At 41.4% G+C, this 18,573-nt stretch overlaps 1 protein-coding gene across 1 annotated transcript in view; it reads right to left on the bottom strand.

Annotated features, from left to right (window-relative positions):
- Window positions 1–4,696: 4,696 nt before the first annotated feature.
- Window positions 4,697–18,573, bottom strand: part of CEP170B (centrosomal protein 170B) — a 53,992-nt gene continuing 40,115 nt past the window's right edge. The window contains exons 12-19 of the mRNA XM_009703913.1: window positions 16,083–16,332; window positions 13,770–13,929; window positions 9,845–9,883; window positions 9,138–9,281; window positions 7,770–7,858; window positions 7,124–7,217; window positions 6,146–6,197; window positions 4,697–5,418 (exon numbers count right to left, since the gene is read on the bottom strand). Coding sequence (XP_009702215.1) covers window positions 5,183–5,418; window positions 6,146–6,197; window positions 7,124–7,217; window positions 7,770–7,858; window positions 9,138–9,281; window positions 9,845–9,883; window positions 13,770–13,929; window positions 16,083–16,332 — 1,064 coding nt within the window. The 3' untranslated portion in view covers window positions 4,697–5,182. The remainder of the gene's footprint in view (window positions 5,419–6,145; window positions 6,198–7,123; window positions 7,218–7,769; window positions 7,859–9,137; window positions 9,282–9,844; window positions 9,884–13,769; window positions 13,930–16,082; window positions 16,333–18,573) is intronic.

The raw sequence follows: 18,573 nt of genomic DNA, 5'->3' as shown, positions 1-18,573 counted from the left end.
TGCACAGAGGAGATCGTTACTTTTACCATCTATCCTTTATTTTTAAATTCTGCCAGATAGCAGCTTTCATTATGTTGCAAATAGTTTTGGCCACAGTTCCACGACCTCTTATGTTTATTCAGTCAGACTGTTAAAATTAATGAAGTGGATTCACTATTGATTTCAAAGGAGCACTTCACATAGCATCCCAACTCAAATACCACTCAGGACTGCTGGGGAAGCCTGGGAAGAGGAAATATAGTTAGCGTGTAACCCAGTCCTGTATTTTAGAAAACACAGAAAGCCTCTGCAGACATAGCACACAAATTAAGTTTAAGAAAGCTTTTTAAGAGAGGCAGAATAACACATTTAAAAAAAAAAAAACCAAAACAAAACCCACAAAATCCCTCCCTAAAACTTTAAGGTTTCATGTTCAAGTATCTAATGCAAAGGTCACCAGGGGACGGGAAGTCTCCCATTGATCCCGGTAAAGGTACTATTCCCCCACCCCCCTTTGTATTTTAGTTATCGCCAGCAAACAATCCAATGTTTTTATCAGCTACACGTGTTCTACTTCCTATAGATGCTGTGCTAATGCAGCAGACATGGAGGCAGAGTCCCACGCAGCACCGAGCAGGGTGCAGGAGGCTGCAAGCACCTGAGGGCTGTGCAGAGGGGAAGGAGGAATTAATGTTATTTCAAAAGTGCCAGGAAGGATGTAAAGGTCAGACAGAACTGCAGGAGGGAAGCAGGACAGTGTTGGAATGAAGGGAAAAACCGAAAGAATATCACAGACACATGAACTCCAATATATATTTAAAAAAAAAAAATTTATATAAGGTGAGAGTGAAAGAGTGAGTCTAACAACATTTTTCTAAAAATCACATACCTGCTGGGGAATGATCATATCCAGGCTGGATTTAACTACCATTGTTAATCATGGTAATGAAATAAAACAGCACTAAAAATTGATTCAAATATCACCATACCATACTCAGAAGTAAGACGATCCTCAGGTGATGGGGACCTGGGGACTTCAATCCTGTAAGTACAGGGGCAGGGGAAAGGGGACTCCTGTACTACTGGAGCCCCAGCCACAGCTGTCACCAGGACACATCCAGTTGCACTGTGAGTCTTCTGTTGATGACAGTTCTTTCATTACACTGTACATAACACCAATGTAAACAGCCAGTTGAAAAATTTAGTCCAAACACATACTCCCCACAAATTAACACACAAAATCCAGAATCATTGTCACATGATAAAAGAATGATTTATTAGAGCAACTTTATGATAAAATTATATAAAATAACAATTTGTTTTTTTAAAGACGTCCACAATTTCACCTTGAAACAAAATGTACAGATACTGCCTATAATCCAAACAAAAATAAATTACCATTCAAAAAAAAAAGCGGAAAAAAATCAGGGCAGGAGGAACAAATCAAAATTATACACAGCATTTCAAGAAGGTGTGGAAAAGAGAAAGTCATTAATTGATTCAAGTTATACACACGTGTTTCAGCTTTACTCTCAGACAGCTCAGCTTGCATTTGTGTTGCATGCAAATGGAATGATCCAGTGAACAGTTCAGAACAGCAGAATCAGCAGCGTAACAACAGCAGAGAGTGAAATAGGCACAATTCAGCACGGGGCACATCAAAAGTGAACAGGTAGTTCTGTCTGGTCTTTGCAAAAGATATACACATATACGGAACTTCAAAAATAGCTAGTGTGATCTGCAAAACAAGAAAAAAATAGTAGAATCTTGCACTTAAATACTTCACACTATCTTTTTTTTTTGTCCCCTCTTTTTTTCAGTAGGCTGTATGTAAACATTCCTCTAGTTGTACCTTTACTAAAATACTCAAAGATGCTGCAGACTTTCTTTTCTCCTGGAGCACAAGCATGACCATGACATGGCATCACTGTAGATACATTTAGGTCCTCGCTCACAAAGCTTGTACACATTCTCGCAGGAATTTACATTCATGCCATCAGAACAGAGTAATAGGTTTTTATGTTTGAAAGCATTGAACTGAGAACATGGTTTTCAAGTATAGTGGAAGAGCTGAGGGCTGGGATTTTGAAAGGTGCTCACGGTATCAGGCACCCAAATCCTATGGAAACCCAAAAGGACGTGAGCACTTGCTTCCCTAAGACTTTGAAAATCCCACCCTTTGTTACATTTCTTTAGTCAGATACAAAACACACAAAAGCAATATGGTGTGAAAGTGACCCACAGGTCAGTGTCACCCCTACCGAGTTCAATGCAAGGCCCATCTGTAGCTCATGGAAGCCAACAGGTATCTTATGCATTGATCCTGGGCCACCCAGATACACCACTACACACCTGTTAGGTTCACACTGGAGTCACACAGAGGCATGTTTTCATGGTTGCATACAGTACTGCTTGTAAGAATGAACAATCAATGAAGGAGTAAGTCAGGTGGCTAGCTCTTTGGCTTATCTGGAGCAGATAAGTGCAAATGAGGTGTACTTCAGAAGTAGTGAATACAAGAAAACATATGCTGCATCTCATCAGTGACTAGCAAAACTGTTTAAATGCAAAGATCCAAGGATGAACATTGTGTCAGGACACAGAAGCATTTTATAGTTTGGCTGAGTCACAAATAAAACAAATCAAGCTGTGCATCCTTCCCCACCTTCACACACACGTTTCCAAATTATAAACAGACACCAATTGTTGCATCCTTATTAGTCACTTGAGGAGGTACCATATTTTGCGGGTTGATTTAATTGATGTAGGGTGTCTCTGGGCTCTCTCTCAAGTTCAGAACATAGCAACCAAGGAAGAAAATCCATCCCTGATGTGTTCATGAATGAAAGTAGAATCAAGCAATTTTCAAGTGAAAGTAAACAGAATCCCATCAAGGACACGTTGTAGAGAAACAAAATCCACTAGAGCATAGCCATGAAGATGTGGAAATGTGGTTAACAAATAATAACAAAAGTCAGATGTCTGAGTAATTCACTTGTCTCTACAGCAAAACTGAAACTAACAGCAACACCTTATCTGTGAAGGTCCTTCAACTCCTAGTGAGTTGGGGTAGCACCTGGTCGGTTCAAACCCTAACCAAGAAGGGCTTGAAAAATTGTGTCTCGTATGTCAGGAATGATACCACCACTTACGATATTCATCAAGGACACAGTCAGGTATTTCAAGAAAAGACAGATCAGAATAAACAACTGAATGAATACATTCAGACAGTGCGTATGTTACAGGCAGAAGAACATCAAGGGCAAATTCTTTTTTTATTCTGCATTCATCTACGTGAAATTCAGCAGATTTCTTCACGGAAGAGCACCTCCACACAAGCAGATGAGTCTTATAACCTACTGGAAATCTTGGAAGGATATTTGCACCTATTGTTTACCAGCCAGCATCTTGCACGCTCAAAAGAAACTAATAGCCTGTTAGCATACTCCCATTTTGGGACCAATCCTGCTTCTGCTGAAATTGATAGAAAGCTTGCACTGGCTTCACCAGGAAAGCAATCACCATCTTCGCTAGTAAGATTAAACACTTTGTGAGCATCCCTATTTATTTAAATCATTTTAACAGTTTCCCAGTGTTACAACACTCTAGCAGAAAAGCTCAGGTAACTACTGAAGCTAACTAAGGAATCCACTACCCACCCCAAAATATAAAGTCAGCACACAAGAAGCAGTCAATCTTGGGAACCATTTTCACTGGTTAAACTACACACTGTATGAGGGCAAAGTGGAACTCATCTGCTCACCTTTCCCCATAAATGTATCCCCCACAGCTATAAAAGAATTTCTTCACCTGACTACTGTTTATTGACCAGGAAAAATGAAAAAGGAATCAATACAAGACAGAAAAAACTGGGAGCAGACACATCTGGAAGAGGTCCCCTCAAAACCAAAACTTTTGTTCTTAAAGCAACAAAAATTGCTTAGTGTTTTGCAGTTTAGACAGAATACAAAAAACAACTTTTTTTAAACAAGAAATTGCTGAGCGCCACTGCACATAATCCTTCCTGTTTCTAGGATTATAGCAGACCAAAAATAAAATCCAGACAAAAATTCCAAATGTACCAAGTGCTTGACACTGTTGAGGTTTCTGAAGAATACCACAGAATGGTGGTCTTTCAAGCACTTTTGAATTGAAAAAAAAATTCCTAACAGAACTAGTTGTAAAGGTGGAGCTACATTTAAGCCATTATTTTTCAGTGCTGTCAAGTGAACACTAGTTCACAGCAACTGTGCAATTGAATTTATTACATGAGCCATTGGAACAGAGTTTTTCTTAGCAATTAGCTAATTGCAAACATATCTTAGTCTTTGGCCCAGCCAAGAACATTTGTAGCTCATTGTAAGGAGACTGTGTATTTTTAAAAAAGGCAGCTTAAAGACAGCATTTGTATTTAAATAATGAAAATTTGGCAAGCTAAACTGTAAAATCCGACCTTTTGTACCTACCCCAAACTTTGGGCCTGAAACATCATGAAAAATAGTAACTGTATTAGTAGTCTTTACATTCGTACCATTATTAACTTTTACACTTCCCCAAGAGAAAAACAAAGGGTTTATTCTGTCTTGTTTTGGTTTTAGGACTGGGAAAAAAAAAAAAAAAAAAGATGCACAACTTCAGTGCGGCTGCCTTTTTACAACTGCTGAAAAGGATTTCTTACACAACTGTAGTCAGAGTTTCTCCTAGAAACCCACAATATTGCACGATCATTCTGTTGGATTTGCACATTGATTCCAACAGACTTGTAATGCTTCACATGTATCCTTAAAAAAAATAATCAAACAAATAAAACCAAAACAAATATAGTACCAAAAAAAGTTTTTTTTAAATTGCGCCTCATTACAACTGAATAATTATAAACAGGCCAATGCAAGAACACTTTAGCTTCGGCAGTATTGTATGGAGCATATGCAAAGCCTGTTTTCTTATGGCACACTGGAAGAATAAGTGAGTAATTTTCTAAAAATCAGTTTGCCTCTATGCTGAATATGTGCTGCTCCACAGTGCTAGTCTTGTTTAGAAGGCATACACAGACTTTCCATTCACCCTCACAGCATAGACTTATTTTTTTGTGCAACGTGTTAGCAATCTAAACAACTGCTCCACACAAATTGTCCACAAACCACTCATACACAATACTAATGCGACAGTAGATTACAATATGATAGCAATACAAAATATTGTATCAGATCACATATTTCTCTCCATCTGGAATGAAATTTGAATCTTGTAAGCTAGAAGACCCACAGTTCGATTTCTGTGTGTAGTTTCTCATCTGTGCCGGGGACAAATTCTCCAGTGTGGACCCAGAAGTGTTAGCAGTCCTGACTTTAGTGGCTGTAGATTGTTTAGCAGCAGAAGACGCTTTGTTACTGGCAACTACATCCAAGTTCCCAGTAGGGTCAATGATAGCGTTTATGACTGAGGGAAGAAAAAAAAAAAATAAAATACAGAGACATATTAGCAGCACTCAGCAGAGTTTCTAAATAGAAGGTTGTTGCCTTCATTCTGAAGGCAGAAGAACTGTAGGCAGTACTCGCATTCATTTTAGTCATGGTATTTTCTTCATTAGTACCTTCAGGCCTAAGCAGCTTTAAAAAGCAAAACCTCTCCCAAACTGAAGCTACGAGGACACTCAACTTTCTGGTTAAATTGGAAAAGACAAACTACAGCAGCCAAATGACAAGCTTCTAGCAGGAGCCCAAAATGACGCCTGTATGTTTTTATACGTCTTTTTTAAGCTTCTAGATGATGCAAGAGCTTGTCTTGCCTTTTCTATGGCACAGAGCTCTATGTGCAAAATTGAAGTCCAAAAAGCATAGCACAGCTTATTGGCTGAAAGAGCTGCTAAATATTATTTCAGCAGAACAGACCTTTGCCAGTTCATCTTATAAGAATACGCTAATTACCACAAACAAAGCATTTCCACAGCAACAGCTTCCACATTTCAAAAGTCAACAATTTTCTTAAAAATTGGCAGCACAAGATAAATCTACTGTTCATGCCATATGCACTCACCAAAGAGCACTGTGCTAATAAACAAAAACTTCTGCATCCTTTCCCAGCTTTCACTGGCAAATGAAGCCACATTATTTTGTGCAACCTACTGGCATTTGAGAGACAAAAAAGAACATTTTAAATGACCAACCTTCAAGCTGTTTTTGAACTCTCCTGAGCTCCTTCAGGATAGAACTGATTTCCTAGAAACAAAAGCATCAGAATGGAAAATTAAGCAACGAAGTACCCAACAGGTGCAGGAATCTAGTCTTACTCCTTCTGCCTTATCTGATCAAGAAGATTCAAAGTCAGTTCCAGCCTTGCTTGTTTAACAGAAAAGACAAAGCTAGTACCTGTATCGAGGTGCATTTGGTCAGTGCACGGGGACCTCTGCTCTGCATCATTTCACCAAGTGCTACACCACCACCCAGTTCACAGCCACAGTGGTTTTTAGATTTGAAATGCTAGCTAGATTAACCGTACAAAGGCTCCTCCACAACCTCCTTAATACCAAACACATGAAGATAGTTGCAAACTCAGCTCCTAGACCAGACAAAGCAATAGGCTACATACATACTGCTGTAGCACTGAGCTACACAGGTCCTGCACAGTGTTATATGTATGCTCAGCATTAACCATATTTGCTGGGTCCATTATTTTACTTAAATCCCTACTGGCAGTCCCCATCACAACTGTAAGGGGTCATGAGAGCACAAACACCACCCTAGGGCTGAAGCTTTTTTATTGCCCTATTTCAAACGGTTACAAGTGAAGAAAACAAACATTCACAAGAAACACCTGTCTACAGCTGAAGCTGTGGCAACCACATGGTAGGTGATGCTTTGGTAGATGTTTAAATGAGGCCTAATGACCCTGAACTTGAACATCTGTTCAGGGACTGGCTTTCTGAAGATGAATCGCAAAGGGAGAGGGGAAGAGGTTGGTGAAACACAACAGCTGAAGGAACTCACTTTGTCACACTTCAATCAGCAACAAAAACCAGCAGTTCAAATACAGGCAAATGGACTAGAAATTTCAGAAATGGATTTGAGAAGGGCCAGAGCTTGTGTTCTTACAAAGCTTTCATGGACAAAAACCTTCAGTATTTCACTTGTTTGCGTGGTTTTACCTTGTTTGATGTCTTCAGAATTGGCACTTCATTTTCTGAATTAATTTTGGCCTCCATCTCCTCCCAGGTCCTTTCCGAGTTTTGAAATAGAATCCTGCAGCACAAAAAAATGGAGTAGGTCTTAAAATTGCCAGCCAAAAGCTGCTTGTTTAAAAGACTTGACTATCACAAGACGTGGCAACAAAGGAGATTAGTGGATTAGCAACTGGATAAAGTGTCTTTCACCTGATTTAGAAACAATCCAAAGTCCTTCCCTAACTGATGTCTTCTAGAGCAACAACAAGCTTTGAAGAGATTTCACAAGCTTGGTGACTTGCAGGCTTTCCAAGAGTCTTGGGACAGAGAAGAAAGGAGACGATCCACCAATTTTCTGCTGTATCTTTTCACAGGCAACATTTCAAAGTTAAAGCAACAACAGACATTATAAATCCAGCATTAAAATTCCAAAGGCCAAACATATGAGGAAAAGATACAGCAAATAATCGTATTAGCCCTCGTTCACTACACACAGTTTCCTACATCTAGATTCCCTGCATCTTGGTAACAAGACTTTCTGACACAACGATGCATTATCTTCCGCAAGTAGCAAGTCAACAAGCTCAGCAGCAAGTCAACATTTCAGGTTAGGGAAAAAAAAGTTACTTACTTCATTTTTTCAGCTAGGTTTTCTGTATTTTCACGGATTGTATGCGATAACTGGGACACCGGGTTCAACATCAGATTGTCAAAGATTACCTAAAATACAAGGGCAAATCAGAGAACTTCTAGCAAAAGTGGCATATTACAAAACTGGAAAACTTTTACAGTAAATAATCTCCACTGAAACATTTTCATCTATGTGGATGATACTTGAAGCTCAAGGGAGATTAAGATGATGTGCAGCTTGTTGCAGCACTTTGGCAAAAAGATTAATACTAAGTCGTTCAGATTTTTTTCTCCTAGAGACAGAGAGACAGAGTTGTCTGCAGTAACACAACTATTTAAATATTTCTGAAAAAAAAGCTTAAGACTTTCCAAGCCTCACGGGCACCCCCTCCACCCCCCGCCAAAAAAAAAAAAAAAGCCAAATCACAATGCAAGAAGTCCCACAAGTAGCCTCACTGAAACCATCTGATGTGATTTATATGAGTTCAAGCCACCTTCACAGCTACACATCCCACCATGTTATATTCTGCTTTATTAAACACAACAACAAAAAAACCCCAGCAAACCCCAAATATTCAAGTCCTGTGGCTCAGCAGATCCCCCACGCTTCTGCCAGGAAAACCCACATCAGCTGGGGGCACTCTGAACCTGTACTTTTTATTCAGCCTTGGCACCTCCCTACAGGAGAGTGAGGGATTGCTTCAAGTCAGTCATGGGATAGAATCACACTCCTCATCCCAACACCATCCCCAGCCTCAAGTTTCGGGCCAGGCTTCCTCATGCTTTAGCATCATCCCAGTGATTTCCAAGTTACCCTGCTCTTTCAGCCCAGAAGAACTACATCAAATTGCATATGTTGGAGGGAGCAACACAGAACAAGCAGCTTGCTGTCTGCAACGCACAGCACAGCAAGCCAGCTGTGCCACAGCACTCAAGCCCAGATGCAGAAATTCCTCGTAAGGTCCAGATTCTGCCACTGCTGCTCTCCGGGCAGCTCCAACCAGGATGCTGGTTGCAGAAAAGTAAGGTGCCATTAAACTACCGGTGCTGTAGATTTCAAAGCTGAGATTTTTGTGTTTTTCTTTAAAATAGCAGTGAAATAGCCTGAGTGGGTTCTGACATTGAAAGTGACCAAGCCTCAGGTTTTAATGGAGTTTTTACACAACAGAGGAAACTTCCAGTCAGTATTGGCAAAAAGGGTGACTCTGTTCCTTTTTCTTTTTTAAACACTGTTTCTATACCTACAAGTCAGGGCTCTCGAGAAGTGCATTTTTTTTCTTTTTCAGTAGTCTCTTTGGCAGCTTAGGGAAAGCACATATACATACTGCAGCTTAAATCAATGTCATATATAAAGAAAAAGGTAGCCTGCCTCCTCACGATTTCTTGTCCTCGTTTTTCTTGAGGGATCCTCTTCTCTATTATTGTTCATATTTTGGTCAAAATCCTTCAGTTCCACTGATCCCGGAGGCACTTTCTGGTAGTTCAGACTTGCTTCTGGAATGTGCTGCACCAACTTGGAAATAATGAGTAATGAGGCATTAAAAATTAGTAGGAAAGGAGGCACACAGGTACTCACTGCAGGTATTGCAGATTTTCAGGCAAGCCCCAGAGGAACACTGATTCATTTAAGTCTTGTTTAGACAGGTATGGGTTCCTAAGCAAATTACAGACCCCAATCCTGCAAGCGCCTACTCACTGGAGTCATCCTATGAAACTCAGTGGGGCTATACCACTTTATAATTTTGACTCTTGAGCATGTATTTGAAAAGTACATCTTTGCCTTTTTTGAATTTTAGCTAAAACTCATAAAGGCCCTGTTTTCCCATATCTTACGTTTTAAAACATCAATGCAACATTAAAGCCACACTAAAATTAATCAGAAACCATTTAGTAACACTTCAAAGAGATGAAAAAGCAATACAAACCCACTGATAATGCAAATAATTAACAGGAAGAACAGAAAAGTCAAGACAGCTACTCTGGTTTGGCTGACTGACAGACAAAAACTCTAAAAGAAGGGGAGGAAAATAACAGTGACAAGACAGAGATACAAAAACAATGGGATGAAAAGTGCACCTGAGATGGATATGCCAGCCGAAAAGATCTACGAGCAATCTGTGTTAAAACAGAAACAAAAAGATCAATGCTAGTGAATGACTGTGACAGCAAGTATCAAAGAGAACACATAGTTTGGGGTTATTTTGGGTTGACATTCCCAAAAGCGCATTCCTGAGGACCAGCACTCGATGCCCACCCCCAGCATGCACTGAAGCCCATGGAGGTCCTGGTCACCAACCAGTTCTGCAGAGGTGGTCTCGGGCAGCTCCCCGGTTACTTCAAAATGGACTGTGCTGAGTGAAATCCAGCAGCCCTCCAAGCACAGAGAATGGGCTAAACATACAGCCCAGGAGACTCTTTGGCTGGCAAAGCACACAGCTCTTGGGAGGAAACCATGTGCCATCCAAGGTCCAGGCTCCCCACATTCCAGCACTTGGGTTATACACAGGCAAAAGGTATGAGATACTATAGTACAAGGGCACAACAGCCAAAACATTTGGCTAATAAGCTACTCTTTTTTAAGCATCTTTTCATGAAGCGCAGATACAGTAAGTTAGGCTGCTTGCAGCAGTGAAACAGCGTTGGAAGGGAATGAGATATTCCTACAGCCCAGGAGTTCTCAGCACAACCAGTTGAAAACACGGTAAGGACAGCACCTGCTCCACCATCACCAGGAGATTTTCATATGTGACCTGGTATCTTCTCATGCTTTCTGTTCTGTCACACCCATAAGCATTTCCTCTTGTCATACCAACATTCCTACTGAGCACGTTAAACAACAATTTAACAAACATAATTTGGCTCTAAAGTTTTTGCTATATCATTATCAACTTTAAAAAAAAAAAAAAAAGACCAGCCAACAGAATTTCACGCAGGGCTAAAATTTGCAGAAGCGGCCAGTGACTGGGATGACCCACCTGACTACGCTTGCAGCAGCCAAGCTTTGTTTGACTGCCTGGATCTGCAGAAAGCTGGGTCCTATGAAACCTACACACCCACAACCCAAGGCATCCCAAACAACTCGTGGCTTTGGTAAACAGGAATCAGTAAGGTTTCACCCTTGCTGAACTATTTGGTTTGTTTGAGGGGTTTTTTTCTTGGTTAATTCTAGCAGCACTCAGCTCAGTATGTCAAGAATCTAGGTTATTATAAACTACATAGCTGAGGCTACAAAAACAAACAAAACCACCCCAAACATGCACTGAGGAAACTGAAAACCTCCCTGGCAAACATCCAAGCCAACACTGGACCTTAAAGGACAAAACATGAAGAATAAGGTTTAAATCTAAGGCTCCATCTTAACTTTTAAGAGAACACTCATGACTTTAATCTTTAACCAAGCTTTGTAATAAAAGTAATTTAAAAAGCAATTCATTTGAGGCTCAGAAACACTGTGCCACACACTGGTCCAAAGCAAAGCTTATGGTACAGCATTAAATCCTCAAAAGTATATTCTAGCATCAGTACTTATTTTTCCTGCATTTTTCCCCAGTTTATTAGAAAAGGTATAAATATTTAGTAGTAGAAAATCAAGAGCTAGCAGAATGGCATACAACACTGCAAGAGCCAGAGCAGTATACGATACAGTCACGCACAACAAACATTTCTTATTCACAGACCTCCTTTTATCAGATTTTTTAATACATTACTATTATAACTAGAGTAGCTATTTCTTATCACTATATCATCTCCTAGAATATTTAATATGAAGTTGTTTAATAAACACTGACAAAATTCACAGTGCTTAGCATCACACACACTGATCTTCAGATATTTCCTAGCAACTTCCCTGCATTAAGCCAAAATAATTATTTTAGCACGGATTCAGCAGCACCTAGACTGAGGGAAGCGTGCCCACTGATTCTAGTCCAGTTCCAAAGATGAGATGTGTGTTTATTAAACCCACATCAGTTTATATTTCTCCCATTCATAACATGACCCCGAAATGGCACCGTTCAGGATCCCAAGCTATTCAGGATTCAGCTCCACATCTCAGCATCGCTAGTAGAAAGTCCTGCTGACTTAACCTGTTCCTGGCTATTGCTAACATAGGGTAGCTCCACTGATGCATGGTGGCATTTTGGGTGTAACTCAAATGGCCTCTCCAGCTGCTGGCCCTGCTGAAATCACACTGCTATCCAACCCTATTTGGAGCGAGTCTAATTAAAAGTCTTTATGGTTTCAGGCACCACTGGCTGAACACACCAAAGGTTATGGCTCCTGATCTGTCTTCACAGGCTCCTATCAGTGCTTCTTCCCTTACGCCCCTGTAAGATCTCACAAAAACTGCTGGAAGCATTACCTACAGCACGACACAGCCCTACATTTGCTCTCCTGACTATTGCAAGGGGGCTGACTGGCACGTCCCACACAGCAATGCTGCAAAGCCATGTTGCAGAGAAACCCTCAATTCGCCTGGGTCCAAGCAATCCTGGCTTTGTGATGCTGCCATTCAGCATCACAACCATGCGCTTCGAAGCCCATCATTTTGCACAGAGTAGAAACACTGTGTTTTGCAGATGTTCTTCCTCTAGCAGCAGAGGACATATCCCTCTGTTTGAGCTGACTTATGGTCGTACCCTTCAGCAGCACTTGACAAAAATGTAGGTATGCTGCTTTTCTGGAAGGAAGCAGGTTCCGAGTACTGGTCATCACCAACCTAGAGCAAATGTTTCATTTGCAAGTCAGAAGTAAGGTAGATTTGTCACTTTAACTGCTTGAAAAGAATAATACAAAAGGCAGTTTTGCAGGTGTGGCACTTGCAAGGAAACAAAGCAACAAAACACTTTATCTCAGAGCCTGAAGTTACTGTGAAACATTTGTGCACTGCGGCTCCAAACAGCCGCAGGAAAAGATCCCTCCCTGAGCAAGCTGCAGCTGGACTCGGCTTAACACAAGCACAGCCACACTCGCCTGACCTTCTGGGTATCTTCCTAAACTTCTGCTTTGCACCTTCAGTGATGATCACAGCAGGGTCACAGGGCCTCCAAGTACTCTCTTGGCAGGGTAACTGGTTTGGTCCTCAGCTTTGAACCTGCTTAGGACAGGTCTGCAATTCTCAAAACAGTCAAAGATAACAGAGGGCCAGGAGGCCCATCTGAACAGCAGGTAGAGCGCTGTGTATTTTTTTAAGCCCACAGTGGTGGCAGACAGGAGAGAATCTGGATTTAAACAGCAGCAAAGGCAATTTTGCTTTAGCAGCTGGAGCCTCCTGGTGACCTTGCAGCCAAGTTTGAGCCGAGCTGAATCCCTCTGCTGCGGCACTGGTGAGCCAAATTAAGAAATCACCTCTCTCCTCCCCACTCCAGTGCAGATAAACTGCGCTACACAGTTCAGGAGGAAGCCACAGCTTCACTGAAGAGCTGGAGGACAGCACTTCTCAAGGTAACCACCCTCCTCCTTGCCCAGCTTGCTGGCTGAAGAGCAGAGTCCTGGCCCTCACCCATCAATACACAGATGGAGGGAAGGGATTCAGGTAACACCTGCATAGCATTTCAACAGCCCTGGCAGAAAGGACACAGCAGAGGTACAAAATACACAGCTGATACCAAGTGTGCAGCCAGAGCACGAGGTCAGTGCCTTGTCTGAAACAAGGAGGGAGGTTCTGGCTCCCTGACACAGTAGCACAGAACACCCATCCCATCCTGTTCCTCAGATGCAAACTTCAGGGACCAAAGTCCAACTAGAGGCCCATGAGATCCTTAGGAAATAATATGACTCCCACCCCCTGCAACGCTGGCTGTGGCACAGAGGAGGGCAAAATAAAGAGCACTTTAAATAGACGGCAGTCAGTCTTTCTGGTGACGTTTTTTTAGGAGGACAGGGGATGAGGGTTTTTCAATTCTGCAGCAACTGGGGATGCTGTCCTAGTTCCCCACCACAACTGTGCCCCGCGTACTTACTAGCATTCAGAGGCAGAGATTTCTGTTGTTCGGGATCTTACCTCTTCTCTCGCTGATATGGTGGAAGCAGGAGTGTTTGGTACAGAGCTGAGGGAGGTGCTTGGTCCCGTCCCCGATGAACTCTGCGAGTCCCCATCTCCAGCAACATCATGAATCTCTCGAGCAAGGATGGCCACATCCTTCACCAAGGTTTGGCTGAGCCTAAAGCACAGGGCATACAGCAGAGCCATTAGAACACGTGACACAACAAGCCTCATACTCATAAAATACAAAAAGAGCAGCTGCAAAAAGTTTGTGGGAACTATAACCTCTGCAGAGGCTAGGGAAAGCAGGTTTTTTGGGGGCGTCTTGACAGGGTGCCAAGGAACGCTCTGGTTGCATACAAAATAAATCCATTCTCCTCCTGAACCCAGTTTCAAAGTAGGGATTTGATAAAAAGCAAATTTTAGTCAGTACACACTACCAGAAAGTATCAGACACAACCCATAAAGCAGCTTTGTGTTTTTAATCCCCCACCTGTCCACTCTACTTTTTTTTTTTTTTAAATAGTTACTTCTTGGAACTTCTTTGTTTTCCCTTAAAAAGCCCATAAAAGGAAAAAAGCTTTTTTCTTTGTTACTTAAATGATAAAGACTCAAATTCTCTTTCCTTCTTCCTTGTGGTCTATAGCCTGTAAATCAAAATATGCCTCCATGTTCTCCAGAAGTGCCAGGGTAAGCATGGCATACCTTAGAGGGATCAGGTTTACAAAAACCAGGTCTTGAAACTTCAAGCCCCTTGACAGGTGTCCAGTTAACAATCATGCAATTGCAGCACTCTGCTCTACTTCCTCAAGATCTCAAAAACAGTTTCTAAGTCTCTGGATTGTTGCTAGCAGAGTTAAAAAAAAAACACCTTCAGACCAAAAGTAGCTGTTCTGGTAATTTTCAAGAAAAGCTTCTGAGAAAAAAAAAAAATAATTTTACAGCTATCCAGCTTTATCTGAAAGACACTTTCTTCTTTAAATGAAAAAAAACAAGCAATATAACTGTCAGTTCATCAAAACATTTCCTCTGAAAGAAAATGTATAATTGAACTAATAAAAAGCAGTTTGATTTGCCTGCCTAAGGTGCCCCCATCCATGCTGGTTCGGGCAGAGGTGCCAACAAAAACATCCATTATGTGATTCACTTACTGTAAACAAGTGGCATTTTCCCTTTTAACTCTCTCCGACTCCTCTAAACCCCTCCCAGTTAATTTGGGAGCAGCAACGGAAACCAGAACTGCAATTAGGAAGCAGACTCTGTGACCAAGCCCTGTAACGTGCAGCGCCAGACAAGTCTGATGCAAACATTTATTTATAGCTACTGCAACCCGACGCGCTCTCCCACACTAGGAACGCTGCTGGGAGGGAAGCCAGCATCTCCTACACGCACACTTCGTGCGGCACAGGTAATGCAGCCTGGTTTGAAGGCTGACACACTTTCTAGCAGCCTGACAGCAACGTTCAGGCAAGAAAAGCCCTTTTGAGATCATTGCGGCAAGCGATACAGGTGATGTGGATATGCTGAGCAAAAGCAGACAGGAGACAGCTTCCTCAGTTGAAAGTATTTCAAGTGTGGCCAGTACAATGAAGACCAGTATTTCTGGAAAGTTGGCATAACACAGTTGCATATTAGAGATGTCAAACCTCAAATGCCACTGTTTAAAAAAAGCATCTATTTGCTTTACTGCCAAGGTCCTCCAGGCAACCATCAGACCACCCGTATACAATAGGTCCTGTATCCAGGGACATCAAGCTAAGCAACGACTCATTTATACACAGGGCCTAGACAGACTTGGATTCAGTTGTGCCAAGCAATGAGGTTTCCACCCTGCAGCAACTGCTTACTGCTCCCTCACCGGCTTCAGGTAAAGCAACTTCAACAGTCTTCATATTCAGCCTTTGCTAATCCATTCGATTTCGTCTGCAGAGAGTTAGGACAGTTCACACTAACCGCTTCACAAAGGCACAGTGACTTCCAGCAGAAAGCACAGATAAGCAGGTACAGACAGTTACGTCTTTTGACAGACTTTGAGCTACAAGAGGAGACCCGTCCACGGCTTGAATAAGAAACAAACCAAGATACGATGCCCTGCATCTTGGCATTTTCTAGAGAAGGTACAACCAGCACATCCTAGCACTGGCTGTAAAGCTTTGTGAAAACCTTCCAAGTCTGAACAAGTCAATGTTCAGACACGAAGGAGATGGGGGGCACATAAACAACAGGAGAGAGTGCCTCTCCTTCTACCTCCACACCCGGGTTTGATTTGAACACCAAGGAAAACTCAACTCATTTTCAACATGTGGGTCAATACATAAAGCCCCACCTCACCTGGCTATTTCTGCTATCTCTGCTGTTTGCGCCATGAAGTTGTAGGGGTCAGGGTGGTCATCAAAATCTTCATCGTCATCCGTTTCCCTGCCGTTGTGCTTCTGCTTGCTCAGCCCAGAGCCACGTATCCTCGGCGTTTGTGTGGCTGTTGAAGTATGGGAGCGTTTGTGTTTAGGGGAGCTCTGATTTGAGCCATATTCCTCCTCTGAAGTAGAAGTGTAATCTGAACCCTGTGGTCTCCGCCTTGATGCTTATAAAAAATGAATTGGTTTCAGATTGAGGAAAGTAGTAACGAATAACTACAAAAGGGTAAAAAGGTAACACAAAACTAGCCCATGAGCACAAGGAAAGGAGAGTTTCTGTGCAGATTTTAAGTTAAACGGCACATTCTCAGAGCTTATTTCAAAGTTGAGCACTTCTATGGCTCCCATTCACTACACAAATTTGGAGTGAGAAATTCCAATGGAAAAGCAAAATGACTATGTTAACATCTCCAATGTAAGAAATTATTACCACAGACTTGGCTTTGCATGCACAGAAGCTCTGTGTACAAGTAGCACACATTTCAAACTCCTCATAGTCCCACAGAAGTCCTTTTCTAAAAAGAGCCCAACTTTCAAGCCTGCAGACACCTTTCCAATTAGCTGCAAGTACAAGCAAAAGGAGGGGGTTTTGAGTGTAAAACAGACTATGGTGCTTTGCAAGAGTCCACACCGCCATATTCACCTCCTGCCTCGCAATTCACCATTAATGAGACTCTACAAGAAAGAGCGTTCACAGTCAGGACCGGCTCCAACTCCTGGAGCCAAGTGGAATCTGCCCACTTATCCCAACCGGTTCTGCACATCTGTAGACACCCAGGTCCTCTATGTAAGAGAAGCATCGAGATGTCCTTATTTGAAAACTGGGCTCCCAGTGTTCGCTGCCTCACTACACTCTCTAGGTATACTGCTTCATTCCCTTCCGTCCTTCCCTGGAGAATGAAGACCCATCAAACACAGAGTCAGCCGAGTTATTTACAACACCCAAAAGCTTCACTGTGTTACCAAGATTATCGTAACACTGAAACACTGCAAGTGAATTAAGCCAGCATCATAGATCATACAAACAAACAAAGATGAATTTGTCATATAAGATGCAGGTAGAAACTATAAGTAATCACTGTATAGTGAGAAAAGTATTCCTAGACATTTCTGTCTTGTTTATAGCTATATAGATGTCTTGGCTTACGATTTTTATATATATATACACACACAGAAAAAATAAATTTGCTCATATTCCAAATGTATGTTTTGGTGTTGTTTTTTTTTTTAAACACAGGTTTATAATCAAGAGGTCATCCTGTCATTGAACAGCAATTTTAAAATGAAGGGCCTGATTTTCCATCCCTGTAGCCAAGGGAAATCAGAATCAACTCCCTCAGTACCATTCAAATTACACTGAGTAAACAAACCATGTACACAGAGGAGCAGGGGAGACAGGTCCTTAGCTTTCAGAATTGGCAACTTGGATTATGATGATGTTATCCGTGCATTTCACAAAGTTACTTCAGATGGCCTGACAATCTACTGGCATTTCTTGTCTCACGGCCAGACAGTTCATTCTGTTCCCCTGTTAGCAAGATCAACTTTCTCCCCCTGAGAAAGTCTGAAACTACTATGGTTAGCTAAACACTTTAAGAAATCCCTGAATAAATCAGCCACATCTGTCTCCTTACTCCCAAGGCTTGACACCCAATGCCTTCAAGGGTTATTTTATCATGCTAAAAAATGTCTTGATGGCACAGTACAATAGTTCAGTTTATCAACATTTCACTTTTGTTCCAGGAATGGGGTGCTAGGTGTTGATTCAGTATATCTATAATAGCATTAGTAAAGGAACATGCATCAAACACTTGGTACAGCACAATGAAGCATGAAGTACACTAGTATAGTTAGAGCTTGTGCAATGTCCACAATCCTATCAAGGAATTAGGAGGTTAGTATTTTAAGAGCAAATAATTAGGATCATCTGCTGCAACTATGGACAAGGAAAGGTGTTAGCATGCTGCTACAGAGCTCTGGAAACCAAAAACCAATTCATTTAAACCAAAAACTTTCATTTTCACTTATCATTTTTCTCCAAATGATTTGAAGTCTGTGGTCCAAAGGCAGAGAGAGTGCAAAGAGTGCCTCCTGTTTGGGAAACTCTGACCACATTATTTTGCTTTGAATTTGTTATTGTTTAACAAGAAGTCAGTAATAGCATCATCTCAAAAAAGGCAAGAGAAGAGACTGTACATACTCTTTTAGCTTATTCACATTCTGATTTACATGCATATACAAACGTGTAAGAAAAAAAATCATTAAAATAAAAGGGAAGCTGGATACACTAAAACAATCCAAATCAAAACAAGCAGCAAGTAACATTTTTAGCATGCAATAAAAATGAATACTGCAAGACAGATAATTATTTCAACTGTATGAAAATTTATGAAAAGGACACATCCAGA

This window comes from Cariama cristata, unplaced genomic scaffold (genome assembly GCF_000690535.1).
Source record: "Cariama cristata isolate BGI_N322 unplaced genomic scaffold, ASM69053v1 scaffold13197, whole genome shotgun sequence".
Lineage (NCBI taxonomy): Eukaryota > Metazoa > Chordata > Aves > Cariamiformes > Cariamidae > Cariama > Cariama cristata.
The sequence above is the reverse complement of the archived record's forward strand: the minus strand, read 5'-3'. Positions and strand labels throughout refer to the sequence as shown.